The following is a 27,438-nucleotide window of genomic DNA, read 5'->3' as shown; positions in this document are numbered from 1 at the left end:
TGTGTATGGGGAAAATGTTTAGATAGACTTCTGTGTTTATCTAGAGGCTACACTGAAATTGGACATAGCATTGTTTTAATGCTAAAACCTTGTCAGTTTATTTGTTGCTATCAGTAATTTCTGCTGGCAGATATCTTGCGTTCAAGCTAACCGATATCTACAGGTCAGATTTCGGGATGAATCAGATACTTTAATATTGTTAGCAAGTAAATGTTACCAAACAAGGTCCTAAACCGGCATCATTTCCTGTTGTGTGTTATGCTAAGACCTGGATAAGATTAGCGCCTGCGGCGTGTTTAACAGGGTGGGTTTTTGGCTTGATGTTTCAGTAATCCTCCACCTCTTGTGTTAGACCAGTCTGGGTTGCCATGGTGTAGTGTTAGGGTTAGAGTGACACTATAATCCTCGTGGTACCACCCCATTGTCATGCCCCAATCATTAATATTTCACCAGTCAAAGCCTGGCAACAATTCTGCCCACCCGTGTACACCCTTTCCTTTCCTTTTTTAGCCCTGCACCCTTATTTGCCTTACATTTTAACCCCCGTATCCTTGGGGGCTTGTTTGGGGTGAGACTTTGCAGCGCCCCTACCCATCAGCCTCGGGTTTATAGGGTGTGTTAAAACTTCAATATGCTCTCCCCAAGGACGAATTCATGACCCCGGCCTGTGGGGAGATGGAGGTTAAAGGTTGCAGAGGATCTACTTTCCTTTTGTATCCCCCCTTCTTACCAGGACATACGAGTCTCTGGGCTCTCATGGGATTTTTTTTTTTTCTTTTTCAGAGAGGATTGGATGACCTTAATCCATTACCGTGTAAGATCAGTACAGCCCGGGTGGTGTTTTGGTAACTGCTGTATTACGCCCTACTCCCCTCTCAAACCTTCACCCTCCCCTCTCAGGTTATCATGCAGGGGTTCAGTAACCACATACGGTGCACTTGGGACTTTAATGCTAAAGTTTAAAGACATTAAAGTCTTTCTTAACCTGATGTTAATCTGATTTTCAGACGTCTCTTAAACACGCTTTGGTAAGCAGTTCTAAAACCCAGTGGCTTTCAGAATTATGGTTGTATTTCTATGGCCCTGAAATGAGGTGTGAAAGAAACAATTACAAACTGCCCCTTTATTCCTGACTAAAGTTAGTTTTGGCTTATAATGTTAAGTGTAATGTTAGACACCAACATAGACTATTTTTGTGTATCTTTGCATATATTTTGTTAACCGTAATTTTACCCAGCATACATTGCATGCTCTTGATTTTCTTTTCTCCAGCTGTATGATTGTCATCAAAAATTGCAAAAAGGGATTTTCTTCTGATCTGCATGTGGTTAACAAGATTCTTGTTCCTCTCTGTGTGTATCTTCAGGTTTCCACCTTAGTGGAACAGTAACAGAACCGGCAACGCACTCAGAGCCAGAGGTGACACACCGCGTGGCTATCAGCTTCGACCGTTGCAAGATCACGTCTGTGACATGCGGCTGTGGCAACCGCGACATTTTCTACTGCGCCCACGTGGTGGCCCTGTCGCTGTATCGCATCCGGCGGGCCGAGCAGGTGAAGCTGCGGCTGCCCATCTCCGAGACGCTCTTCCAGATGAACCGGGACCAGCTGCAGAAACTGGTGCAGTATCTGATCACGGCGCATCACACCGAAGTGCTGCCCACGGCGCAGAAACTCGCTGACGAGATCCTGTCCTCCAACTCCGAGATCAACCAAGTGCACGGTAAGGATCACATCTATTTACAGATTCAAATCAGCTTTACTGGCATTACAATGTTCCATCCTTTACCACTGTCAGATGCAGATTTTTTTTTTTTGCCTTCGAGTAGGTAAATATTATGAAAATCTAAAAAGCATTTGAATAGTGAAATTTGTTCAGAGAGAGCACTTACACATTTAAAGCAGTTTCACTGGCATGACTAAACAGTAAAGCATTTCAAACCGTACGTAAAAGCCTGGTTTTAACGTATGTACTGTGCTCATCTGCCTTACATCATCATTAACGATCAGCCAGGGCTCTTCCCGGTGACTCGCCAGACTATCCAGCATGAGCAGGGAATCTAGAAAATAGGACGCAGCCTGCCAGGAATCCGGTCACGTGACTGGTTTCTCTTTAGAAGTGTCTTTAAGTGTTTGCTCGTAACTCGTAAGCGTTTAGTTTTAAGACCCTATCGGGGAGCCGTGTTAGTTTTAGCTCTGCCAAGTGCGGCTCTTTAGGCTGAAATATCCCTGTACGGTTTATGTTACGCCGTCACGAGCTCTCACAGGTCCCAGAATTAGTTCGGAGGTGGATAGATGAGGGAAAGCAGACTTTCTCTTCCTCTTCATTTGTCCTCCAGTGGAACACTAAAGTCGATCTCAGCTCACATGACCGAAAACCTGCCAAGAAAGTGCCCTCTTTCTGTCCGAGTTAACTAGCGTGCTTGTCAGACGCTCACCAGGAGCTCAGCAGTGACGGTGGAATTTCAGGAATATGGTCACATATCCAATGCTGATAAGAACTCGTGCTAAAAAAAAATCAGTTAATAATACAGTAATAATAATGTTAATAGCTTCTCAATAAATAAATCTGTATTTTCTCTCTTCATGTCTGCATGCTAGTCATCTCTTTCGTTTTGTACTCTTCCTCAGATACTATATACACATTTATACATATTTAAAATATTCTTCTGGCTTTTTTATAACTAGATTATAGAAAAACAAACAACCTATAAGTTACAGGTAATAAAATTATAAAAACATTTTCCATGACTTACAATTTGCTGTTTTTTTTTTTAACAAATACTTTTTTCTTTTTCTTTTTCTTTCTTTCTTTTTTTTTTTTTTTTTTTACATATAAATAGAAACAATCCTGAGTAATCAGAAGCATTAAGAAGCTTATAAAAGAAAAACTTTCCTTGTAAACTTAAATTAACAAGTGGATATGAATCATAAAAGTAGAAACATTAGTGATGCAACTTAGAGAAAACTTCTTTTATCGATCATTTTTTGTGGGTTTGTTTGTGAATATGTTGGTATAGAAAAGGTGTGTGTGTGTGTGTGTGTGTGTGTGTGTGTGTGTGTGTGTGTGTGTGTGTGTGTGTGTGTGTGTGTGTGTGTGTGTGTGTGTGTGTGTTTAAAGCGCACCGATCAGGAGTCGATTTGAAATAGACCTACGTCTTAGAAACGGTGATCTCTTGTGATAAAGCGATGAAATGCGAGGTCTTTAATGCTTTCCATCTCGCCCCTGTTATTACCGGATCGGTGTGTGCTCTTTGCTGAAAGTGTGACATTATCCGGAGAGAAGCATGATGAAGGAAAACACTCCTTAAGAGCATTTTTGCAGGTTGGAAATTTTGGAGTATTTTGGAGTTATTTGATCTAAGCGCGGTCACGGAAACGTTTCATCGCCTGAACATCTGAAATACGATAAAGTGTGAGCGAAATACCATGAGGGTCACTTTCTAGTTACACAGAAAAAGAACAGAGGTGCATTCTGTGACCGAACAATATGGCTGTCATGGCAGCAATTTATTTTCCAGTAGTCCAGAAGTGGACTTTTTATAGTAGTGAGTTTCAGATTCACTCACATCATTACATGAACTGATTCAAAAGGTCTTGGATGCTTCAAGGGGTAAATATTGTGTGTTTGTGTGTTTCAGGGGCCCCAGACCCTACGGCAGGAGCCAGTATTGATGATGATAACTGCTGGCACCTGGATGAGGAGCAGGTACGCGAGCAGGTCAAACAGTTCCTCTCACAGGGAGGCTACTACGGCTCTGGAAAGCAGCTCAACTCCATGTTCGCCAAGGTGAGAGACGCTAGTGTGTGTCTGTGTGTGTGTGTGTGTGTGTGCGTGTGTCTGTGTGTGTCGGCACATTAAGTGGAAGATGTGCTCAGTATTAAAGATGCTATTGTGATAAATGATGGTGCTATAAAATCCTGTGAGGACAATTTAAATCAATGTGCTTTAATAAAATGTCAAGCAGCCTCTTATTTCCTGTGTGTGTGTGTGTGTGTGTGTGTGTGTGAGAGAGAGAGAGATTTAGCTGATGAATTTGGTCATTGTTACCATCAGCCTGTATTTATATGTGCTTATAATCGATGAAAAAATACAAACCTACTTTAAACTAATATTTTTGTGTGTGTTATTCATGGTGTGTGTGTGTGTGTGTGTGTGTGTGTGTGTATAGGTGCGGGAGATGCTGCGTATGCGGGACTCGAACGGAGCTCGCATGCTCACCCTCATTACAGAGCAGTTTATGGCTGACCCACGCCTGTCGCTATGGCGACAGCAGGGCACAGGGATGACTGACAAGTGTCGGCAGCTATGGGACGAACTAGGTGAGTCGTCTCCTCTATCTCTGGCGCTGTGAGATGCCGTCAAACATGTCATGATGTATTGAAGATATTAAATAGCGTGAAGGTAGCTTGGACTGAGTATGAGCAGAAACTAGCTGAACAGTTAGCACAATATATTGTGCTAAACACTATTGTGTTTAGTTTACTATTACTATTGCTTAGCCTTTACTTTAAATCACATCCACCTCTGAAGATCATCAAAGTGTAGACATGCGTCAGAAAGCAGTGGACACAGCTGACGTGAAAGGAAGTGCTAGCCATCAAATATGGCCACAAAATCAATGGCCTTTCTTTCAGCCTGCTTTCTATTGATCAGGCCATTTACAAGAGTAGACTTGCTTCCTGCAAATAACTACTGGATCTCAGAGCTCCACCCCTTTTCTCCTCACACACGGTGACATGCGTGTTAACCGACATGACGTTCACACTATGATGCGAGTTCAGGTGAAACCGAGCACTCGGATTGGCTGTATGATAATTCTGTCAGCCAATAGGGGAGGAGATTTATGTGTTTTCGTGTTTTTATTGGACGCCCAAGTCCCATTAGGATCGATGCACATATACGAGTAAGTGGTCATGACAGTGGTCTACTTCTCCAGCTGTGTGTGTGTGTGTGTGTCTGGAGCTTGTAAAAATTCTCCAGCTCTACTGTTTGACAGTCACACACCAGCACCTACTCCATTACACACTGGCTTCTCATTTTTCCATTTCACTTTAAAGTCCCATTAAAACGCTGCAGGCAGGCAGAGTGCCGTTCCTCCTCCTCCTCCTTCTCCTCCTCCTCTCTGCCTCAGGCTGTCTTTCTGTTCTCTCTGTCCTCTCTCTCATCTTTTCAGTCGCCCCTTTATCTCCGTTCCCCTTGTGCTCTAGTTTTCCGAAACGCTCCTCGGTAACGATGCTCTGTTCCCGTCTCATTGTACCACAGGTGCATTGTGGGTGTGCATTGTGCTGAACCCTCACTGTAAGAGCGAGGAGAAGAGCACATGGCTCAAACAGCTGAAGAAGTGGAGCGACATGGATATCTGCCCGCTAGAGGACGGCAACTACGGCAGCGAGCTCCCCAACATCACCAATGCCCTGCCCCAAAGCAACCTGGCACACGGTGGGCACCTGGAAAACACTGAGTAGAGCTTAGAACGATTATACCACCAGTTCTAATCGCTCAGACAGTAGTTTTATATTAATTATTCTGTTATCATTTGTATGGTAACTACTCATTCATAGGGACTTGCATAACGGATGTGCCTCACGATTCTACAATAAGCTTAAGATAAAGTAAAAATTGCATTTTAGGTAACAAAGGAAAAGCGTATAATTGTAGACATGGTGACATGTAAGATGTTTTGTATGGAGTCTCCAGTGTCAGTACTTTTAAAGAGCAGCCATAGACAAAGAAACTATTTATTGCCATTATAACATGGGTGATAATCAGAGCTAAGTTCCTGCCTGGATGTTCTGCTTTTTTTTCTAGAGGTAGCTATAAATGGATAATAAATACTGTCATTCTTTATTACCGAAGAAATTGAAATGACTCACTCATGCAGGGTTCTGACTGGATGATTCTTCATCATGTGTTTCCTGACTGATATTAACTCCGCCTACCTGTCGTGTGTGTTTTAGACTCCTTGGCCAGGCCGAGGCGGACGGTGTTCACTCGTGCCATGGAGGCGTGCGACCTGCACTGGCAGGACAGCCACCTGCAGCGAATCATCAGCAGCGATTTTTACGTGTCACCTGCTTACCAGAGAGAAGGAGAGAACCTGCTATTTAACCCGCAAGGCCTGCCACTGTGGCTGGGTAAGACGTGCACACACACCCAGACACACACACCCCACAGAGCACAAGCACAAGTGCAAACATGGCCATATATGTCCATGTCTAACTGAGTGTCACATGACCTTTCTTGCAGATCACGTGCCTACTGCCTGTGCCAGGGTGGACGCCCTGCGTTCCCACGGTTACCCGAGAGAAGCCCTGCGACTGGCCGTGGCCATCATCAACACTCTCCGGCTGCAGCAGCAGAGGCAGCTGGACATTTACAAACATCAGAAGAAAGGTAACACACACACACACACACACACAGATCGGCACATGACCTTACAGCAATCTTTATCTGCTTGGCATCCTACCATGCCTGTTGAAGCCAAAAACCTACAAAAGCTGTATTGTGCTCCAAAGCGAGCAGGTTTAGCTTATCTCCTTTAGCACTATATAGAGCTACAAGGCCTCAGTGCATCACACAGGTTGTTTTTGTGTTTTGTAAGTGTTTATTTTCGAACCCATGCCAAGTCCTGATGAGATGTGTTGGGCTAATATTTGTGTACTGGGAACCTACATTGAAGCTTCAGAACACAGTTTTGCATTCACATATTATGAAGCCAAGAGAAGTTTAAAAAAAGTTAGCGAAGTTAGCGAAGTTGTAGGAATTGTATCATGAGGTAAAAGTTTTATGCAATCCTTATGAATGCGTAAAAAAAGTGCAGAGTCGGTAATTTAGTCATTTATCTGTGTTTATCTACTTTATCCTTCAAACGTAGCAAATGTTGACAGCTTGCTAACTTAACTTAGCAAATGTTGGCTTGACTAGCTTGCTAACTTACCTGCTTGAGTCTTAACAAAAAATGCAGATCTAAACACTGATGAGTTTAACAGTGTTGGCATATTTACATCATTATTGTCAAAGCTGACCTGTGTTGTTTTTTGAAAATTTTTTTAGAAATTATCTAGTGATGTTAGCTTGCTAGATCAGGTCAGCTAATTAGTTCTGTGGATATGAATCTAAATTTGTTGTAGATACAGAAAAAGATAAAAGATTCCCCCAAAAAAGAAAAATAAATTAGCTAAGAGAACATTGACAATTTACGATAGTCTATTATTGTCGGGCAACAGAATTGAACCCAAACCGTCTGCCGTATACCTACAGCTCGAACATCTTGATAAGTTGACTCTGGAGTTAACACTAATATGTGGGGCACAGAGGAGCATAGCAAATTCACTGTTCTGTTTGATTAAATTGTACCTTTTTATCACCCATAATTCATTTAAGTGTTTGTGTGTGTGTGTGTGTGTGTGTGTGTGTGTGTGTGTGTGTGCACGTGCGCAGAGTTGCTGCAGAGAGGAATGACCAGCACTACCAATTTGGAGGGTTGGGTGGGCCACCCACTCGACCCCATCGGCTGCCTTTTTGCCACTCTAACAGAGACGTGTCGAATGGAAGATGACAACGCCATGGATACTGGAGGTAGACTATTATGGGCTGTTAGTCCAGGGGAAGGAGCATGTGTGTGCTTTTTGTGCTGGATGAAATGAGATTAGGTTTCTATAGTGTTTGATGCCATTTAAAACACCACGGTATTGTATTATTGTGTGTGTGTGTGTGTGTGTGTGTGTGTGTGTGTGTGTGGTTGTATTGTGGCCGGAGGTTCACTGACGACACGGTGGAGTAATATGTATAAAATCAATCAGCATTTGCATTCCATACATCGCTCCAAGCTGCAGTGTTGCCTTTTGTGTTGCTATTGTGCAAAGCCAACAGGGAGCTATTGTGATTTGGAATAATGCAGCCAAGTGGTACTGTGTGTGTGTGTGTGTGTGTGTGTGTGTGTGTGTGTGTGTGTGTGTGTGTGTGTGTGTGTGTGTGTGTGTGTGTGTGTGTGTGTGTGTGTGTGTGTGTGTGTGTGTGTGTGTGTGAGAGCTGGAGTGTGTAAGGGGTGTACGTAGCACAGCTCTTTGTTTGACTTCCATCACACATTTAGAAACATCTGGCACTTTTGTAGCACAATGGGTGTGGCCTAAAACCTCATCCAATCAGAATGCTCCAGAGCTTTAACAACAGCTGGAGCGTGTATTCCAAACTCAAACATCTCTCCTTCTTTGGTTTACTCTCTCTCCTCTTTTCAATCTCGGTTTCTCTTGCCCAGTCTCATTCCCTCTCGCATTCCTGCTGTCTTTGTTTTTTTTTTTTCTTTCTTCATTATTCTGCGAGAAAAACTTCATGATCTCCAGACACTCGTTCACACCTTCCTAAGTGTACTCTATCTATTCTAATACATGTGTGAGGTAGCAAATTGCATTCGTTTGTCACTCAGTAGGTGTCTGCCAGGCTTTTACAGCGTGCGTGCATGTGTGTGTGTGTATATACAGTGTGTGTGTGTGTGTGTGTGTGTGTGTATATATGTGTGTATATATATATATATATATATATATATATATATATATATATATATAATATAAAATGTGTGTGTTAGTGTGTATTTTTTGGTGTTCCCTCACACCATCTAATGCAAACACAAGAATCATAGCCAGGATTTAAAGGCTCGTGCTGACACTTTCTTAACAGATGGTGTTTTTTTTCCCAGGTTACACTCACCCACACAAACTCAAACACACTTTCACACACATGCCTTCATAGTACAAACACATTTTAGATATTTTTGTTTAAAATTCTATCCAAACTTATGAGGCTAGACTTATGTTATTCTTCTTCTCTTCCAGATTCCGGTGATCCCAAGCCCCCGGTGTATCAGCACGTGCCCGTTTGGGGTTGCCCAGATGCCAGTGAGTCGTACCTGGCCTTGGCACTGGAGGTAGCACTGATGGGAATGGGGCAGCAGAGATTGATGCCCGAGGGCTTGTACGCGCAGGACAAGGTGTGTCGCAACGAAGAGCAGATCGTCGCCAAGCTGCAGGAGCTGGAGCTGGACGAGCTGCTGGTGCATACACTGCGTAAGCAGGCCATGCTTCTGCTGGAAGGTACAAATTGAACACAGACAACAACTTACTGAGGTTTGACTCCTAAAGATATGCTGATTTCTGACCGGATCTTCTGTGTGTGTATGTATATAGGCGGGCCCTTCAGTGGCCTGGGAGAAGTGATCCACAGAGAAAGCGTACCCATGCACACGTTTGCTAAGTACCTGTTCACAGCACTCCTTCCTCATGACACAGACCTGGCCTACAAAATCGGCTTGAGGGCCATGAGGTGAGAACTGCATGCAGATATAAGAAGCTCAGTCTGGAATTCAGATGACTAGCAAATCGAAATGGCCTTGACTCAAATTAGCATCAAATAATTACAACAATGATTAAAGAAAAGCTCCAGTTTAGAGAGTTCTGTTATAAACAGATGAACGGTGATGTTATTACTTATTATCAGATCTCTAGATGAGCTGATTCAGTATTACAGGAGAAAAAAAAAACACAGCACAGTGTTGTTTTGCTCATGTTACGTTCCAGGACTACGTGTGGCTTGTGTAATGGTGCATCGGTGTGCTTATGTGAAGTCTCTGTTGGCCTTTATAACTGTGCCGTCACTGATCCAGTCACAGAACCTCCTGGTTCTTACCGATCGATTGATAGTGATCATCACCTTCTGCACTCTCAGACACTCTCAGAGTTGAAGTCTCGGCACAAAGGCTTCAAAGTGCAAAGGCTACAGCGCAAAGTGTTCCAAAACATTGTTTAATGTATATAAAAGTATACAAATGTAGGTCATGCAGATGTATGAATGGGAGGACCTTCAATTTGCATATGAGTAACTATCACAGCCCTAGTTTTGGTCATGAATATAGGAATAATGTGTTATTGTGTACATAATGTTTAGAAATGAGACAGATGTGGTTGTTAATCTGTTGTAATGTGATGCGTGTGTGCTGCAGGTTGCCAGTGCTGGAGTCCACAGCTCCGTCAAGCGACGTGGGTCACCCACACCATGGCATCTCCATTGTGCCGAGCAGATACCCGCGCTGGTTCACCCTCGGGCACCTGGAGTCCCAGCAGTGTGAATTGGCATCAACCATGCTCACTGCAGCCAAGGGTGAGGAATACACACAAACACACAGTTTTTGCAGTTTTATATCTCTCTCTCTCTCTCTTCTTCCATCTTATTAAACTAAAGTTGGAAAATGATTCTGTACTTTTCCACTCAAGCTTTGATGCTTAAGCAGCTAATGTTGTGTGATGTGTTTTGAGCAGGAGACATGCTGAGACTGCGTACGGTCCTTGAGGCCATCCAGAAAAACATCCACTCCTCCTCACTCATCTTCAAACTGGCTCAAGATGCATTCAAGATCGCCACGCCTGCAGACAGCCCACCTGACATCACGCTGCTCAACGTGGCCCTGGAGCTCGGCCTTCAGGTGTGTGTGTTTGTGTGTACGTGTGTGTGTTTAATCTGTACGTCTGTATGAAGTTAGTCAGTTATATCCTGCATTTTTTATTATATGTTTTTGTAGGTGATGAGGATGACACTGTCCACGCTGAACTGGAGACGCAGAGAGATGGTACGCTGGCTCGTCACCTGCGCTACTGAAGTCGGTAGGTATCAAACCTACATTCTCCACCTACATTCTACATTATTGTAATATTGCATATAAAATTGCTGATTTCTAAACATTGTTTTTTTTTCTTTTTCTCACTTTCCTCTTCTTTGTCTCTTTGTCCATCTTCTGTCTCTGTAGGTCTGCGGGCTCTGGTCAGTATACTACAGAGCTGGTATACACTGTTCACACCCACTGAGGCTACGAGTATTGTTGCTGCCGCGGTCATGTCACACGGGACAGCGCTGCGTCTCAGTCTGGACTACGGGCAGCGCGAGGAGCTGGCTAGCTGTGCCAGAACGCTTGCACTGCAGTGTGCCATGAAGGACCCGGCTAATTGCGCTTTGTCTGCGCTCACACTCTGCGAGAAAGAGCATGTGGCTTTCGAGACAGCCTACCAGATTGCAGTGGATGCGGCGGCGACGGCTATGACGCACGCACAGCTTTTCACCATCGCACGATACATGGAGCACCGTGGCTACCCGTTGCGTGCCTTCAAACTGGCGTCATTGGCCATGGCTCACGTGAGTCTGGCGTACAACCAGGACACGCATCCGGCCATCAACGATGTCCTGTGGGCGTGCGCTCTCAGCCATTCCCTGGGAAAGAATGAGCTGGGTGCCATGGTACCGTTGGTGGTAAAGGGTGTGCGCTGTGCCACCGTGCTCTCGGACATCCTGCGCCGCTGCACAGTGACGGCGCCTGGGCTGGCCGGTATCCCCGGTCGCCGCAGCTCAGGCAAGCTCATGAGCACGGACAAGGCGCCTCTGCGCCAACTGCTGGACGCCGCCATTGGCGCTTACATCAGCACCACACACTCGCGCCTCACGCACATCAGCCCACGCCACTATGGTGAGTTCATCGAATTCCTCGGCAAAGCGCGTGATACCTTCCTTATGGCGCACGACGGCCATGTGCAGTTCTCCCAGTTTATCGACAACCTCAAACAGATCTACAAGGGCAAGAAGAAGCTCATGATGCTTGTGCGTGAGCGATTCGGTTGAGGAGACTATAAAAGACTCCCCACTCATTCCTTGTTTTATTTAAGGCATTATTTTCTTCCTGTATATTCTGAGTATCTTGTATTTTTATTTTGTATTTTTAGTTTGATACAGTTTGCGTTTCGTGAACGACCAATGTTCACGGATTTGTTAGAACCTGTGGAGGCCAGAACAAGCTTTTGATTTCAGCTTATGCTTGCTTTAGTTTAATACAGTTAATACAGTTTAGTTGTATTAAACTACAGATGCAGAAGTGGCACATAAAGAGAAACCAAATGATAGGCAGAGTATTTTGAGCCTTTTCCATCGCGGCGATTGGTGGTTCTTATTATTCTTTTATGTTTTTCGGCAAAGTGAACGCTCGCACGCTCAAAACAGTCATTCCGAAAAGAACAGAAAAAACACTCGCACACAGTGTTAATCATACCTCGATCGTATTTTAAGGAACAGCTTTAACAGGGTGAGGCTGAGGCCTTGTTCTCGGGGTAGAGCGAACAACGCTAGCTGAAATATCGGGGTGTTCCTCATCTTAACGCAATTCTCCATAACCCAGGAATCAGACCACGAAGCCATGAACACCACCCTCACCCTCCCCTCTGTCCACTCCTCTTGGTTTGTCTTTTCCCTTTTTTTTCTCATTTTGGGAAGAAAGAGATTTAAGGGAACGTTAGTGAGAGCCACGCCTCCACACCTGAGAAGAGCACAGGGTTTCCTTCTCCGCCTGAATCTGAACAAAAGGAATAAAAAAATCTTTTTAAAGATGGCTTTACTTTTTTGAGGGGGGAGGAGTCACGCAGACTGAGACTCGTGTAACGTCAAAGCTTAGCATTATCATGCATGCAATGCAGTGCAATGCTTTGGCAAAATTTCGCTGCCTACTCGGGCGACCCTCTAATTAAGTTTGGGCAGAAAATATTCAGAAACAAAAAAAAGTAGTAACTGTAGTTGTGTTGTGATACAAGCACTTGATTGACTCCACCCCATCACCATGTCTGCATTAACAATTATATTTACATAGCATTAAGCAAAATATGGAGAGATTAAAATGCAAGAGGAGAAAAAATCGAAGAAATCATCTTCCAGATGCCCCCCTCGGCCACCACCCTACAAGCACCCACTCGACTCGACTCGACTCCCCACCACTCCACTCCACTCCACTCGGTTCTGCTCCCAACACTTAGAATGCACTCGGCGGCTACGAACGGAAGGAAACCTGGAGAGAAAGGACAAAATGCTCAACTCAGTTCTCAGGGAATCACTTAAAGAAACAAAACAAAAATAGTAGCATAAGCATTTAAGATATTGTAAATATGAAAGTGTCAATTCAAAAAAATTGTAAAGTTATAATTATTTATGATAACTGTATGGTTTCTTTTTTCCGTTGTTTTCTTTTCGGATACTTGAATTTGTCGCGGGCTGGGAATGTGACGGCAGAAAGACTTTAAAAAAACATTTCTCAGGTGCTCCTGTGAACAGTTCCTTTTTTTTTTTCTCCTTTTATTTCTTTTTTTTTTTCTGGTCTTTTGTACACTTTTTCTTTTTTTTTCGCAAGAGAAGCATGGCGTGTATAAAATAAACTGAAGGGAAGAAAGAAAAAGGAAGAACAGCCGTTGAACTGACTATGCAGAACCACTTCCTGATTTTATTATTTTATGTTCTTTAACCCTCTTTGGGAACAGACAGTTTTAGGACTTTTGCCTTTCGAGCGACTTGCATATGTCTTTTTTTTTTTTTTCCTTTTGCTTTGAAGCCTTATCATCTTCTCAGAGTGATGTAGGAAGACGGATTACAGAAGGATGCTGTACAAACTAGGCATGTGCCGATCTTACATGCTCGTATCCTGATGTTTGTTTTAAAGCGAATTGTATTAAACCAGTAGAATTCTGAATTAGTCCTCGGTCAGAGCAGCAGTTTTGTCCACTGTTTTTTTTTTGTTTGTTTGTTTGTTTTTTGTTTGTTTTTTTATACAGGAAATTCTATTAAAATTCAGTTCCATAATATTCACTGTCTCACGAATCACATCGACATTCTTGGCTGGCCAAATCTGTAAAAGCGAATGTAGCGTTTTTATTTTTATTTATTTAATTTTTTTTGTTTTCTTTTTATTTTTCTGATTTGATTCATTATTTTTTTTTCAATGGATTATCGGCACATGCCTGGTCCAAACCCACTGGCTGTATTATTATGGTGGGAACTAAAGAAAAAGCGCTGTTTTCATATGATGTTGCCTTGAGACTACGCGAAAGACGCCGCTCTGTCCACATATAAGAGGAGACTTTATTTTCAGTCACTTTTCCAGATCCTTTCTGTAACTTCCTTAAAAACGGTTATCCACGTAAGACGTTAAAAAAAATTAGTCTGGTGTGATCTGGACCGGATCGAGCCGTGACCGGTTCAGTGGAAAATCGACCAGATGTTTTGCAGGTTTTGGGATTAAATTTGCCTTTTTTTTCCCCCTCTCTTGACGAATGCAGGACGATCGTAGCTACCTGCTTATACAAACTTCATTCTTCTCGTAGCTCGCCTTGCCGATCCGGCGGCATTGCAAACGACAGAATTTCTGTGGCTCTGAGTTATTTTTTTTTTTCCTCTCTTTCTTAACTTTTCCTCACTCTTTCTCTCTTTCCCATAACTCTTTTAAGTGTCCATGTGTTGACTGTACCAGTGTTCGGATCTGTCAATAGAGTTTAGAAGGAAAAAATAATAATAATCGCTGGTAGAGATTGTTCACTAGTTCATCTACTGTTTGACTTCTGTTTTGTTCTTTCATTTTTTAATTTAAGGGAAAAGTGTTCGTCACCTCTCCGTGCTACTGAAATTATGAAAAAGGTATCCAGTATTTGTTGCCACAAAAGTATAGTTCGACGACTTTTTTTTTTTTTTTTTTTTTTTTTCCTCCGTTTGTGCAACCTCTTGAGCTAATGTCTATAAACAAAAATTTATTACTATTTATGTAATGCTACTACCATTTTATATGATTTGTGTTGAATTTCAGTGCTTTTTCTATGAATAAAGTGTGAAACACGTCTTGGTCTCTTCGTGATCTGATGGAAGTGTTGTTGGTTCTGTGAAAAATGTTTATGTTGAATTCTTGAATCTGATTGGTCAAAGAGTGTTGATTCGTCGTTTATATTAGCGATAGTAACGATGATAATCCGATACCATAACAGCTAACTCACGGGGACATCGATGTCGGATATGCTACATAAATAAATCGTAAAATTTTTTTTAAAGTACATCAGAACTGATAATGTGATGCTTTCTGTGAGGACATGTTTATGGAAGGAGGCTCCAGCATCAGCACCTTGTAACAGTTAAGGCTAAAGGTCTGAGAAAGTCTTCAAGATGGCAGACATTTTTAAAGCGTATTATTATTATTATTGTTGTTGGTTTTTTTTGTTTGTTTTTTATGCAATTTCATACATTTTACTCGTACATGTAAAGGACAAAACAGAGCTGTGTGATTCTTATTCAGACAGAAATAAAGGACTGAAGATGATAAAGTGGAGGATCCTTATGATGATCTACAGGATGCTAGAGCCTAGTGACCCAGACATTGCTTGTAGCTGGAGGAAGAATGAAGGTAAACCGTAGCTCGTATTTTTCCCAGATTAGACTACATATGCTCTCACCATCACTTTGGCTAAACATAATCTATGGAAAAAGGTGGATATTACACCATTCACCACCTCCAGCACCACAACGTTCCTGTTACTTTAAACATATAATTCTGCAAATGTAAAGCATGTCTTAGCATGAACAAACATCTCAGCTGTATGGTAGAGTTAAATTCTTTTGTTTTCTTTTTTCTAAATATATTTTTCATGCTTCTTTTAGGGCTGAAATTGAAAGCGTTAAGTCAATGAAATTGTATTTATATCGCTCTTTATCTTTTTGCAAACTGACCATCACAAAGCAGCTTTATTGAAATGTATAATTATTTATCATTTATAAATTACTGCCTATATGAATATGTTGTTTAAGTTTATTTTGAGAAGGATGAATGTGCTGGTTTTTCTTTGTTTCTCTATTTTACAAAGTCACATATTTGAGGACACAGACAGACAGACTCACACACACTCACACACTCACTCACTCACACACTCACTCACACTCTCTCTCTCTCTCTCTCTATCTCTCTGACATGCCTCTCTCTCTTACCCAGTGGTCCTTTAGATAGTTGCCAGTGTATCTGCGTATCTACAATTTAAATAATCCACAAATTCTTTTTAAAAATTTAGCACTGATGACCGAAACCTGCAGGAAGACGATATTGCTGAAGGTGAACATATGTAGTTTATTGTAGTGTCTTGTTTTGAACATGGAGAGAGCTCACGCTGGGATACCAACGGTGCGTTCGACAGGAGCAATACACTCCAGACCTGCTTGTACAAATTCCTTCATTCATCACAGAGTCCTGAATCTTTGTGTGTTGGGTCCTACGGGAGCCCCCGAGTGAACGAGTGAGTGTCACATGATGAAATATAGATGGGGTCAACGGACTTTCCTCAGCCTGCTGATAAAGCAGAACTGCCATGTTGGGTGAAAAAGTAAAGAAAAGAAATGGTTTTCACACCTTGTTGTGAGATTAGGACTGGACTGGAGTGAAGCTGTAAAGCTCTAAAAGGATAAGAATGAGGTTAAAGTCAAGGCTTTGCAGAAACATTATAGTGAATGTAATATTTACATTTCAGTTCTAGAATATTAAGAAGAAATGGTGACAGACTGCAAACCAATGGCTATTGAAATTAAAGATAGCTCAGAATTCTCTGAATGTAGTGTGATCCTTTTTGCTTTGGAGGCTATGGGTTAATTTCAGGGAATTATTTATATAGATAATTCCATAGATTTTCTCAGATGTTTGCCAAATTCAAACTGTGAACTACGAAGGTTAACACTAACACGGAGGTAGAATAGGGAAAGGGTTGCGCCTCAAAAATGAAGAGTGCCTCTGTGGCACCTCTAAAGTGTCACAACAATTTGACGTCCTTCGATTTTTGCCAAGTTCATACTGTGCGTTATGGAGGTCAACACTAACACGGGGTGGATTTAGCACGAAGCTAACATGCCTCAAAATTAAGTGGACCCGAGTCAGACCCCCAGACTAAGAAGTGTCGCACCTATAAATGACTGAACCCCTGTCGTACCTGTAAGTTTTTACACCCCCAAAATGATTGAAATGTGTTAGGGATTGCAGATTCCATTATTCAGACAAAACTTTTTTTTTTTTACATTTTTTTTAAGGATTGACCCTCCCACACAAGAGGTCATGTGATGTGTTGTGTTGTAGAATGAAAACAACTTAATCTGAGGATTAGCATTTCCTGAGTGTTAAGGGAAAAGTGTCCTGCAAGTAACCTGCAAGCAAAATATTTTCCTCTTAACTCCTTGTCAAACACCTAATTTAAAAAAACAAAACAAAAAACGGTTAACCACGGTGGCTTAGTGGTTAGCACGTTCGCCTCACACCTCCAGGGTTGGGGGTTCGATTCCCGCCTCCGCCTTGTGTGTGTGGAGTTTGCATCTTCTCACCGTGCCTCGGGGGTTTCCTCCGGGTACTCCGGTTTCCTCCCCCGGTCCAAAGACATGCATGGTAGGTTGATTGGCATCTCTGGAAAATTGTCCGTAGTTTGTTGTGTGTGTGAGTGAATGAGAGTGTGTGTGCCCTGCGATGGGTTGGCACTCCGTCCAGGGTGTATCCTGCCTCGATACCCAATGACGCCTGAGATAGGCACAACCTGTGTACCCCAGGACCCGAGGTAGTTTGGATAAGCGGTAGAAAATGAATGAATGAATGAGTACACACAATTTTTCATCAAAAAAACACAAAGTCAAACAAACGTCATACTGTGCATTATGGAGGTCAACACTTACACAGGGGGGATTTAGTTCAGAGGCATCATGCCTTAAATCCAATTGCACCCTGTCGCATCCCCAGACTAAGAAGTATGACATTTCCAAGATTACTGAACCCCTGTGGCACTCCAAACTAAATGCAGGAGCAGAAAGAGGAGATGGATATAGCTACATTTCTGTAATAAAACTGTAATAATTTGTCAAACGGGATCCTACAATACACACAGCAGTAAATTTCATATAAAATGTTCATCTTATAGCAAGATTAATAATATATGTGTTATTTTTTATTATTGGCAAGATGACACTAGAGTAATGCTGGTCCTCTAATACTCTACTGCCGTGGATTAAATACTTTTTCTGAAGTTTCAATTTAGCAGTTTCCTAAAGCGTGCTGATCTGCTGTAAAGTGTCTGCTCTTACGGGAGCTGATTTGCACAGCTTTGTTCTGCCACGGTGATCTTCCTACTGTGCTTCTTTAATTGGGCTGTTGGATTTTTCGCAGAGGAAATGCTCATCTAGAGCAACCGAGGATTATTAAAAGTATGTCATCAGTGCAATATATAAAACCAATGACCTGTATGGACTGTACAAACAAACAGGCAGATATAAAGGCAGATGAAATTTATGGATTACTGTTTATCCACAGAGGCACAAATGCCAAGTGGGACTGTTTTTCACCATCGGTCATGACTTTAAGGACCTGTCGTTCCCTTCTCCGAGCTATATTTTGCTTCGGAGCCATGAGGACACGTCCAAACTTCACCTCACCTTCCTTGCGCTCCCTAATATTTTGAATCGATCTCAGGCCAAGCCCTGTGCGTCTGATAAAGCACTGATAGTGCCAGAGCCTGACAAGTGATGTACAGCATGGTGTCTGCTGCAGCAGATTGGATTTTCAGGCCCGCTGATTCGCTGAGAGATTGCGACTGAACCCCTATAACCCCCCTCTGTTTCTCTCTCTCACTTATTCTTCTCTTGGGTCCTTAAAGGAGACCTTGGGGAATCAAGCTTTTCGGTGCGTGGATTCATTGTTGCAATTAAAAATAATGTCTGAAGCCCCTTGAGGTAGCTCGTAACGTGTGTGTGTGTGTGTATAGAAGGGATGGGGTACATCCAAGCCTCCAAAATCCCAGCTGCGCCCTTTGGAGTGACAGGGGCTAGAAATGCTATGGCGCTAATCAGCAAATTGACTGCAGCATTTTTATTTATTTATTTATTTATTTTACAATCAAGGACAACAGCAAGCCGCGTGGACAAGCTGCAGCTGCTTACCATCTCCTAAACAATGGCCGTGCGAGTGTGTTTTCCACCCCCATTGTGTACAGTTGAGATGTTTGTTCAGAGACAATAGACACCTAGAGAATGAGATGCAGCCTGTTCGCATTGGCTTTGTGCACCAGTGGCAATCAGGGATATGAAAAACAAATATGATTCACAGGCAGGACAAAAAAAAAACAAGCAGATTCTGATGAGAGAGTCAACACTCAAATCCTGAACATGATTGAAATGTGTTAGGGATTGCAGATACCATTATTCAGACAAAACTTTTTTTTTACTTTTTTTTTAAGGACTGACCCTCCCACACAAGAGGTCATGTGATGTGTTGTGTTGTAGAATGAAAACAACTTAATCTGAGGATTAGCATTTCCTGGGTGTTTAGGGAAAAGTGTCCTGCAAGTGACCTGCAAGCAAAATATTGTCAAATATATTGTCTCCTTGTCAAACACCTAATTTAAAAAAACCTAAAACAACAACAAAAAAAAAAACGGTTAACCACGGTGGCTTAGTGGTTAACACATTCGCCTCACACCTCCAGGGTTGGGGGTTCGATTTCCCACCTCCGCCTTGTGTGTGTGGAGATTGCATGTTCTCCCCGTGCCTCGGGGGTTTCCTCCGGGTACTCCGGTTTCCTCCCCCGGTCCAAAAACATGCATGGTAGGTTGATTGGCATCTACAGCAAAATTGTCCGTAGTGTGAGTGTGTGAGTGAATGAGAGTGTGTGTGTGTGCCCTGTGATGGGTTTGCACTCCGTCCAGGGTGTATCCTGCCTCGATGCCCGATGACACCTGAGATAAGCACAGGCTCCCCGTGACCCGAGTAGTTCGGATAAGCGGTAGAAACTGAATGAATGAATGAATGACTGAAAAAAGCAGCACTTTGGGAGGTTTGTTACTGTAGCACAAATATCTATGGTGCACGTTCTTCACGTGTCTGTGTGGGTTTCAACCAGGTTCTTCGGCTTCCTCCCACCAAACAATACTTTGCCTTTGGCTACATTAAATTGTTGTACAGATGTGTTCACACAAAGTCCATCGATCGACTAGCATCTCATCAAGGATGTGTGTGTTCCTGGCTCAGCCTTTACAAGTGCCAACTTCTTCGGTTCGGCACTGGTGCCCGGAATATTAGATTATCAGTAAAGTAAATTTTGTTGATTCGGTCGACCATTTTGTTCCTGTTTATAGAACTGTTTCTTTAAGCCCTTGGTCTAAATAAATACACAAAATGTTTTCATGAAGATCTCACTTTATTTGGTTGAATATAAAACCATTTTATACATATATCAATAAAAACTATTTCTGGTTCAGTCCTGACTGCAAATCACACATTGGTCATTGAAATTCTACAATACAATCTCAACCTTGATGCTCATCGTACATCACAGCAGATGAAATCCATAGCTCATTTTATAAACAGGCTCAGAATGTGTGTGTATGTAGTTGTGATGATTCTTGCTGTCTCTGCACAGATAAGACTTATTTGTGGTTGAGCAGCCGACGGGAGTGCGTGTGCACGGCCTCCACAAAAGCGCCCACACTCTCAGGATCCATGTCTGGGTACAAACCGTGGCCGAGGTTGGCGATGTAGCCCCTGGTGCCGAACACCTCCACCATCGTCTTTACGATATCAGAAATGCTCTCCTAAAAAAAAACAACAACACACAAACAATTAGGTTATCATTTATGTAGGTTTTACTGTGCATTTCTTTCTACGTGTCTTGTACTGATATGCTAATCGTTTTCTACGTCTTTACTATCAACCAAAAGAGTGCATTAAGAGAAAGCTTCAAATAAATATTGAATTTCTTGCTTATCCTAAAATTACATAAACATGGGTTTACATAAACCATTACAAAACAGAAAAAGTAAACTGCCATAAATACAATGGAAAAAAAAAAACAACAGAAAAAGAATATCATAGATGTACGAGTCTCTCAGCGTTCACCTAAGAGTCGTTTCAAAGAGCCGACTCCCAGAGCCGAGTCGAATACATGATTCAAGGAGTCAGATCATTTACAAACGACACATCACTAGCAGATAATTCTATCTGCTTAACCATGGCCTTCACCTTGAACACGAATGGATGTTGATGTATACATGTATCTCAGTACAGTATTACCGTTTGAATTGGAACTAAAATTATTGGCACCCCAAAAATAGCAGAAAAGAGCTCTGTGCTGTCTGAGGTGACATTGTTACCTTAGTAGCATACAGTGCACAGGGGTCCATGTTTCCTTGCAGACTGACTTTCCCTCCAGTCCTTTGCCTGTGAAAGACACACAGTATACACACACACACACACACACACACACACACACACACACGTGTAATACTCAGCACGGTATTTAGGGGGAAACAGAAAAATAGACCTGGAATGTACCATGATGCAGGGGTGACTCACCGTGCTGCACGAGGGTCAATGGTCCAATCCAAGCCCACCACCTCATAGTGAGATTGGGAGAGGTCCTCCAGAGCGTAATGGCCGTCCTTCGCAAATACAATCTGATCCGAAGGAAAACAGGGGTACTGTTAGTAAACTGAAACACAAGAGTTACCCAATACTGACACCTCCTGCTGGGGATTAGCAAGTATAGCAAGTTTCAGAAGAGCCAACACTTCTGACAAGGAAAAATTAAGAATTACTGCCCAGAATTGTTTTTTTTTTTGTTTTTAGATGTGCGACATTCAAAAGTAAGAAGAAAAAACCAGTGAGGATAAGAACCGGCATGACCACAACATAATAATCAGAAAACGAACCAGACTCGAAAGGGACTCGGATAATACTACAGGAGTAGACGTAAGAGATAAGAGGGCATCAAGATTTAAAGATTGAAAACACTTCACCCACCATGGGGACGTTGTCTAGTCCTGACTCCTTCAGCCTGTCCTTTACCCTGCGTGCGATGTCCCTGAGGTACGGCAAAGCAAACACTTTAAACTCCACTGGACCCAGACAGCCAGCATGTGATTCAAACACCTGCAGAGCCTGAAGAACAAGCACACACATACACACACACACACACACACACACACACACACACACACACACACTATGATCATCAACATTTGTACACAGGTGCCAACATTACTAATGAGAAAATCCTAGCAGGCAGAAAGAAAGAAAAAAACAGCTATGTCTGTGCAAGGTCAAAGAAAACACAAACAGTAAAAGTCCAGTATGACCGCTAATTTAATAATTAGCAGCTCCTTCATTTTTTGTCAGCTCACAAAAATGCGATTTGAACATCCAAAGGTTAAAGTTCACCTTAGCAAAATCAGCCTCATTTAAAAGGAAATAATTTCACAATCCACATTTTTCCCATTTGAGGCCTAAAATCCTACAATTTCACCTCCTGTTTATTTGCTCAAGTTCTCAGAATTCACAGGCCAACGTTCACTAGGTAACCAAGCACAAGATGTTTCACAAGGATTCTATTTATTTATTTATTTTTAATCAGAGCAGATCGTGAACATTTTTACAGCTGAAAAAGGGGGGGGGGAAAAACCATAGTAAATAAATAAATAAATAAAAAAGCATAAATACGATTAAAATGCAGATATTCCAAATCAACTTTTCCCAAACTCCTAAAAATGTCTGTATCCTGTCCTAATGTGCCTTATTAAAACATCACGTGTCAAACTTTTCACCTAAATAGAAGCTAATGCAGGATACAAGTACGGTAATTCTGATCACCTGCACAAAATAACATTCAGGTTAGTAAAAAAAACAAAAAAAAACAACTTGTGTGTAAGAAACCCCTCACCTGAGCGCCGGCTCTGACCTGACCCAGTAGATACTCCACGATAACATCAGTGAGGCGTTTGAGGAGCGTGTGACTGGCTTCGGGGTGTCGGTACAACCAGCGCTTTGCCTTCGAGTGGGTGGTGGAGCCTCCGCCTTCAATCATATAGGACATCAGTGTCCACTGCACATGGGAGACAAACACGGGAACCGTGTCGTTATTTCTTACAGTTAACATCACACACACACACACACAAACACACACACACACACACACACACATACAAAAACACTCGCACACACACACATACACACACACACACTCTCACACACACAAGCACACACTCACACACATACTCTCTCTCTCTCACACACACACACACCCACACATACTCACCCACACACACCCACACATACTCACCCACACACACACACATACTCACACTCACACACACATACACACACACAAACACATACTCTCTCTCTCATACACAAACACACACACACACCCACACACACATACTCTCTCTCTCTCTCTCTCTCTCTCTCTCTCACACACACACACACACACACACACACACACACACACACACATACTCTCTCTCTCTCTCTCTCTCTCTCTCTCTCACACACACACACACACACACACACACACACACACTCAAACACTCACACACACACCCACCCACACACTCTTCTTTCCCATGTTCTTCCACTCACATCATCCTGCAGCTGATTTTATGTTGTCATTAAAAGAGAAGAAAAATGTAATTAATCCCCATCCACTCACTGGTGCACCACTGAAGCCGATGAGAGGAACTTTGCCTTCCAGTTTGTGTCGTGTCAGTGTAATAGCCCTGAACACGTAGCCCAGGTCAGACGCCACGTCTACTTTGGAGCGAAGTCTCTGCAGGTCATCCGGCTCTTTCAGGGGCTCTGGGAATGTTGGACCTTTTCCTGCTACCATCTGTACATCCATACCTAGAGCCTACACACACACACACACACACACACACACACACACACACACACACACACACACACACACACACACACACACACACATAATATATTTATGTTGCATTATTGTTCCAGGCGTGCTCAAAAACTGGGTTTCAGTTTTCTATTTTTAATGTTTTTATGTGTGAAATTAATCGGAGCATCTCCTTACCTGCGGCACCACCAGGATGTCAGAGAAGATGATCGCAGCGTCAAAAGGGAATCGTCTCAGCGGCTGCAGGAGGATAAGACGTTTACTAATTTACCTCAGAGGCAAATTCTGACATGTCAGTTTAGAGGTTTATGTGTGTTAATTTGCAGACCTGCAGCGTGAGCTCACAGCAGTCTTTTGGAGAGCGGCACGTCTCGAAGAAGTCCTTGCCTGCTCTGAATTCCCTGAACTCTAAAATAAAAGTGCAATCAGATTTTTTTTTACATTTCAAAATTGTTGCTGTATGTATCCACCCAACCCCCACCCCCCCACACACACGGGAAAAGGGGTGCCAATATATTGTGCAGATTAATAGATGCCCTACAGTCAGTTATACGTACAAGACCCACATGGTGATTTCAGCTAATAAAATGTCAACTCTGACAAAATCAAGATAGTTAGAATGTTACTAAAGTTAGTAAATATGTTCAGAAATAAAACATTCATTCATTCATTTTCTACCGCTTATCCGAACTACCTCAGGTCACGGGGAGCCTGTGCCTATCTCAGGCGTCATGGGGCATCAAGGCAGGATACACCCTGGACGGAGTGCCAACCCATCACAGGGCACACACACACACACTCTCATTCACTCACACACTATGGACAATTTTTCAGAGATGCCAATCAACCTACCATGCATGTCTTTTACCGGGGGAGGAAACTGGAGTACCCGGAGGAAACCCCCGAGGCACGGGGAGAACATGCAAACTCCACACACACAAGGCGGAGGCGGGAATCGAACCCCCGACCCTGGAGGTGTGAGGCGAACGTGCTAACCACTAAGCCACCGTGCCCCCTTTCAGAAATAATTGAGCAATTAAATATTTAAATAAAGTAAATTATTGAGTACATGATAGTAAGTTAGTAAGCAAGTTAGTCATACAGTAAGCATATTAGGAAGTATATAAATGTGTACGTTAGTTAGTTCATATGTAATTGAGTAAGCAAACAAGTTAGTGACTTAGTAAGCATGGTAATAAGCAGATAATTACATAGTAAGTGAGTTAGAAAGCAAGTAGTTCGTATGTACACCAGTTAATATGAGAGTACGTCAGACAGTAAATTATAAAGCAGGCATGCTAGTAAGTGGGCAAGTTAAAGAGTGAATAGATTAGTAAGTCAGGTAGTAAATACATTAGTAAGCTAGTTAGTATGTACTTAAGATAGTAAGTCAACAAGTTAGATTCTCAGTTAGAAAAGAAGTTAGTAAGCAGGAATGGTAGAAAGTTAGTAAGATACTCAGATGGTAAATCAGTAACTGTATGTTATTTAGAATATTTAATAAAAAAAAGAAAAAAAAAGAAAAGAAAATGATGTAAATCTTATTTATAATCCATTGTATGTCTTACAGAAAATAATACAAATAAAGTGCATTCGTATGACAGAATATAAGAAATGAAGAGATTACACATGTACTAATATGATGAGAAGAATAGTGGCAGTACTAAGAGCCGCTGAACGCAAGACTGCTAAACTTGCTTTTAAGATATTTCTTAAATTGTTTACTGAATCTGAAAAACTAAATGTCTGGAAACAGGGAGATTATTTCCAGGTTTAGAGACAGAGACAGCACATACACAACTTCCTATTTACTGTAGCTTAGGATGACATTTACATTTACATTATCCTTATCCAGAGCAACTTACATTATCTCATTTTTATACAACTGAGCAATTGAGGGTTAAGAGCCTTGCTCAGGGGCCCAACAGTGGAGGCTTAGTGGACCTGGGATTGAACTCACAACCTTCCGATATGTAATCAACTTCTCTGGGATCTTCGTGCATAAGCATGATTAATCCTACAGTGAATCCTGAAAGTCAGTTCAGTCTGTACACAAGACAATAAAGACAAGTAGAATCAGGACGGATTAACACAAACGTACCTGGCAGGTATCGTCCGGCTTGACGCATGCACCACACTGGAACATGCTCGACCTCTTCACCTCGAGCTGCCCGCAAAAACATGTCATTTTTCAGCTCAGGAAAGTCTTTTGGCCTGCGAAGGGAAGCAGTTAGTTTAGAAACATTCATGACTCGAACCCTCAACTCTAACAATGCAGTAAGGGGGTTATCATCTGTCTCCAGGTTCAGCTGCCTCTCCCTCTTCTCTCTGTAATCATGATCAACAGCTTTAACAAGGGAAAGGTGGAGAGACAAGATAAGACCTTCCCATAACTCCCAAATAACGGTACAATTCCCCAGGAAGTCTGCAGACACTGCAAGCACTGCAAATAAAGTTCATTATTCTTATAGGACTATTTACAGAACAGCTAAATAGATAACAATCTAAAACACTAAACACTTCAAACGTCGATATAAGCAAATGTTAGTTTTTGTGACTCATGTCACACAAACATGAGTTAGCATCTAACATGTTAAAAAACTATTTCATACCCTGATCAAGAGCTCTAGATGGAAATGTGACAGTATTCAAGCCCAAATAATAATAATAATAATAATAATAATAATAATAATGATAATAATGATATCATCATCATCATCATCATCATTATTAACAACAACAACAACAACAATAATACAAAGCTGTCATGTGACGACTACACACTTGATTGCTTAAAAACAACAGGATTTGCATTAATTTCCATAAAATGCACACAAAGCCAAACATTTCTAGTCTCAGTTGTTGAATACTGATGTTAAATACACTTACAGGATATGATCGTCTTTATCCATCGTGCAAAGCGACTCGAAAGATCAACACAACACCGTCTTTAACTACAGACTCGTTCCTAAAACACGACTGGATCCGAAATGTATCACTAATCCCTACATGTGCACTACTAAGTGTCTAAGGGTATGGAGTAAAGAGTTAAACACCCTACACAGTGCACTATAAGGCCGGTATGAAGCACTTTGTATTTTAACCGACGTTCCGCCTCCTAGCGCAAGGGCGCGGCCATCTTGAATCGGTCACGTGATCACGAGCGGGCGTGGTTTGTTTTTTAAGGCTGAATAAAGTCGACATAGCTTTAAAGTTTATTTAGATGCTTATATCACTGTTAAACTTTATACTGCAAATAATAAAACCAACACATCATATATATATATATCCAAAACCAACACATCATATATAGGATCCAAAAAAAAAAAAATATATATATATATATATATATATATATATATATATATATATATATATATATATATATATATATATATATTTAAAGTGAACCTGGCTTCACAATTACACAATGTGTGTGTGTGTGTTAATTATGGTAAATTGTTTACTTAAATGAAACTTTACCAACTTTAATTTCACTACATTCTACATTCTACCCTTTTGTGTGTGTATAATATATATATATATATATATATATATATATATATATATATATATATATATATATATATATATATATATATATATATGTGTGTGTGTGTGTGTACATACTGTATACATATGTGTGTGTGTATATATATGTGTGTGTGTGTGTGTGTGTGTGTGTGTGTGTGTGTGTGTGTGTGTGTGTGTGTGTGTGTGTGTGTGTGTGTGTGTGTGTGTGTGTGTGTGTGTGTGTGTGTGTGTGTGTGTGTGTGTGTGTGTGTGTGTGTGTGTGTATATATGACATGACATGGTGAGACAAAGGCAAGTGAGGATCCAATTGCAGTTACTAATTTAATAAACAAAACATAAACAGGCAGGCAAAACAGGTCAGAACACTGAA

At 41.8% G+C, this 27,438-nt stretch overlaps 2 protein-coding genes across 3 annotated transcripts in view; one reads left to right on the top strand and one right to left on the bottom strand.

Annotated features, from left to right (window-relative positions):
- The window catches only part of zswim5 (zinc finger, SWIM-type containing 5), a 39,866-nt gene extending 25,181 nt beyond the window's left edge, over positions 1–14,685 (top strand). Inside the window, exons 2-14 of one of the 2 annotated variants that reach the window (XM_027142771.2) lie at positions 1,367–1,723; positions 3,642–3,790; positions 4,173–4,323; positions 5,267–5,443; positions 5,962–6,138; positions 6,251–6,397; positions 7,445–7,582; positions 8,836–9,093; positions 9,187–9,322; positions 9,999–10,156; positions 10,315–10,478; positions 10,575–10,656; positions 10,800–14,685. In XM_027142771.2, coding sequence (XP_026998572.1) covers positions 1,367–1,723; positions 3,642–3,790; positions 4,173–4,323; positions 5,267–5,443; positions 5,962–6,138; positions 6,251–6,397; positions 7,445–7,582; positions 8,836–9,093; positions 9,187–9,322; positions 9,999–10,156; positions 10,315–10,478; positions 10,575–10,656; positions 10,800–11,662 — 2,957 coding nt within the window. In that variant the 3' untranslated portion in view covers positions 11,663–14,685. The remainder of the gene's footprint in view (positions 1–1,366; positions 1,724–3,641; positions 3,791–4,172; positions 4,324–5,266; positions 5,444–5,961; positions 6,139–6,250; positions 6,398–7,444; positions 7,583–8,835; positions 9,094–9,186; positions 9,323–9,998; positions 10,157–10,314; positions 10,479–10,574; positions 10,657–10,799) is intronic. The other variant, XM_047806471.1, reaches the window with a different exon arrangement.
- A 5,341-nt stretch (positions 14,686–20,026) lies between these two features.
- Positions 20,027–26,680, bottom strand: urod (uroporphyrinogen decarboxylase). The gene is made up of 10 exons (XM_027142621.2): positions 26,424–26,680; positions 25,636–25,748; positions 23,863–23,942; positions 23,712–23,774; positions 23,331–23,528; positions 22,563–22,724; positions 21,647–21,784; positions 21,200–21,300; positions 20,998–21,064; positions 20,027–20,439 (listed from the first exon to the last, which is right to left on the bottom strand). Exons 1-10 carry the CDS (start codon positions 26,444–26,446, stop codon positions 20,275–20,277), a joined length of 1,110 nt encoding a protein of 369 aa, XP_026998422.2. The 5' UTR covers positions 26,447–26,680; the 3' UTR covers positions 20,027–20,274.
- Positions 26,681–27,438: the final 758 nt, after the last annotated feature.

The sequence above is a fragment of the Tachysurus fulvidraco genome, chromosome 22 (genome assembly GCF_022655615.1).
Source record: "Tachysurus fulvidraco isolate hzauxx_2018 chromosome 22, HZAU_PFXX_2.0, whole genome shotgun sequence".
Lineage (NCBI taxonomy): Eukaryota > Metazoa > Chordata > Actinopteri > Siluriformes > Bagridae > Tachysurus > Tachysurus fulvidraco.
This window is presented reverse-complemented; position numbering and strand designations above follow the sequence as displayed.